This window comes from Rhincodon typus, unplaced genomic scaffold (genome assembly GCF_021869965.1).
Source record: "Rhincodon typus isolate 14 unplaced genomic scaffold, sRhiTyp1.1 hic_rhity00001752, whole genome shotgun sequence".
NCBI lineage: Eukaryota > Metazoa > Chordata > Chondrichthyes > Orectolobiformes > Rhincodontidae > Rhincodon > Rhincodon typus.
In genome coordinates, this window is record NW_025967390.1 from 22,639 (window position 1) to 25,000 (window position 2,362).

Below are 2,362 nucleotides of genomic sequence, written 5' to 3' on the forward strand. Positions count from 1 at the left end.
CTTCCATTGGTAGGAGAGACTAGGACCCGTGGGCACAGCCTTACAGTAAAGGGAAGACCTTTTAGAATGGAGATAAGGAGAAACTTCTTCAGCCAGAGAGTGGTGAATCTATGAAATTCACTGCCGTGGAAGGCTGTGGAGGCCAGGTCAGTGAGTATATTTAAGACGGAGTTAGATAAGTTCTTGAATTTCAAGGGGATCAAGGGTTACGGGGAGAAAGCAGGAGAATGGAGTTGAGAAACTTATCAGCCATGATTGAATGGCGGAGCTGATGCAATGGGCTGAATGGCCTAATTTCTGCTCCTATGTCTTACGGTCTTATGGTCATCATCTAGCTTTTCTATGAAAATGGTAATAATTGAATGGAGAAATATAATCTGAATTTAGAAGGAAGTTTGCTAATACTACAATTTCCCTAGAATTGGGTACGTCACTAGAATGTGTCAAGAACTGCTGGGAGCTGTGTTGTCATGTTTGTTCCCAAGGTTACCAGGAAGGAAGAGCAATATATATATATAGAAGCAAGACGAAGCAAAAATCATTAACGGAACAGTAGTGGATACATGCAAGTCTATCGGCAAAACCTGTGGTCAACGTTAGTGGACTGTTAGAGGCAAAACCTGCAGCAAGAACTAACTCAAGTACGTTAAATACTAACTCATGATTTTCCTTTTAGCTTTCATGGATTTTTGCAAAATGTCTTGCAAGAGTGGTAGTATAAAGCATTGAGGAAAATTTTGTCGATCCTTGATGTGCTGTGAAATTGTAAACTCATTCTTTAAAAGCAGACTTAAACTTTTTTGACATCTAGGACACAGAGGAACTCTTCATTCCAGATTTGTACCAGTTAAGTTACTGTCTTCAGTGTTTTAAGTGAAAATTCATTACTCTGCCTTTTGCTCCAATTATTCTTTCCCAGAACAGGGGAAATTGTAAGTTTCCCTTGCCTTCTACAGTACCCAGACGCTTAAAGACAAATGTCTGTGTCAATCTATTGTTAATTTAGAAGTAAAAATAATTTTGAAGTGGAAATAAAATGTTGAGCCAGCATTTGAAATATAACACTAGTTAATTTTTTAGGTTTGACATTTTATCAGAGCTTTTTAATCATAAATATCTCTTCCTTGTTTCACAGGTGAGGGAATGCTTTGGTGGAACTCTCTGAACATCCATTGTAGTGAGCTGCTGCATTGAACAGAAAAAGCATTTTCGGAAGGATCTGTGTTCCTGCTGTGAGAGATTGAAAAGACCTGCCAAAGCTACTTGTGATTTATTTTACATAGCAACTTGGAGGCATCATGAGCTCCATAAAATGTGTTCTCGTGGGTGATGTAAAAGTGGGGAAAACAGCTTTGCTGGTGAGGTTTACATCAGAGACTTTCCCAGATATGTACAAGCCCACAGTTTATGACAACACAGGAGTAGATGTGTTTATGGATGGAACACAGATCAGCCTGGGACTCTGGGACACATCAGGAAATGATTCATTTCAAGGAATTCGACCACTTTCTTACCAACAGGCTGATGTGGTGCTAATTTGCTACTCTGTAGCAAACCCCATGTCTTACTTGAACGTTAAAAATAAGTGGATGCCAGAAGTCAGAAGCTTTTTACCAAAAGTTCCAGTATTGGTTGTTGCTACACAAATAGACCAGCGTGACATAGGCACTTTTCGCACCATCACATCTGTTGATGGGAAGAGGCTGACAAGAGATATCGGAGCACGAGGATACCTGGAGTGCTCAGCAATTACTAACAGAGGGGTACAAGAAGTGTTTGAATATGCAGTGAGGACAGCTGTCAGATACATAAACAAACAAAGCAGGAAGAAGATCATCGACCTCAATAAATGTGTGATAGCCTGACTTTCATTAGCCTGGTATAGTAATTTAAAATAATTGTAACTTTCCAATTTGTCAACAAATACTAAAGGTGTTGTCACCTAAATGGCTTTCAGCCTGACTGTGTTGATCATACAATATGGGTACGAGTTGGCTGTGTTCACTGATGCTACTGTATCTATATCAGTTTCACTGATTCATTTCTACTGAAGTAATGAATCCCAGTCAGGAACGCTAACGGAAAACTGAGGAGGAGGAACTGATTTCAGCATTGACTGTCATGAACTTTTAGGAGTTCAAAATACAGTGACATTTAATCATTACGGAAGGATGGCTGACATTCTTGTTTTGTGTATTTAACTTGAGCTGGGTGCCACCATCATGCAAGTTATTTTAAAGATGAAATATTAAATAAAACTGTAACCTTGCACTCGCTGGTAAAGTGCGTTGATCTCAGAGATCCAAGTAAAAGTACATAGCCAGTACTTTTGATGACTGTAATATTTAATAATTTTATACTT

General features: G+C 39.0%; 1 protein-coding gene across 1 annotated transcript; it reads left to right on the forward strand.

The window, feature by feature from the left end:
* Positions 1–247: 247 nt before the first annotated feature.
* On the forward strand, positions 248–2,362 carry rhoh (ras homolog family member H). The gene is made up of 2 exons (XM_020523341.2): positions 248–641; positions 1,136–2,362. Exon 2 carries the CDS (start codon positions 1,299–1,301, stop codon positions 1,863–1,865), a length of 567 nt encoding a protein of 188 aa, XP_020378930.1. The 5' UTR covers positions 248–641; positions 1,136–1,298; the 3' UTR covers positions 1,866–2,362.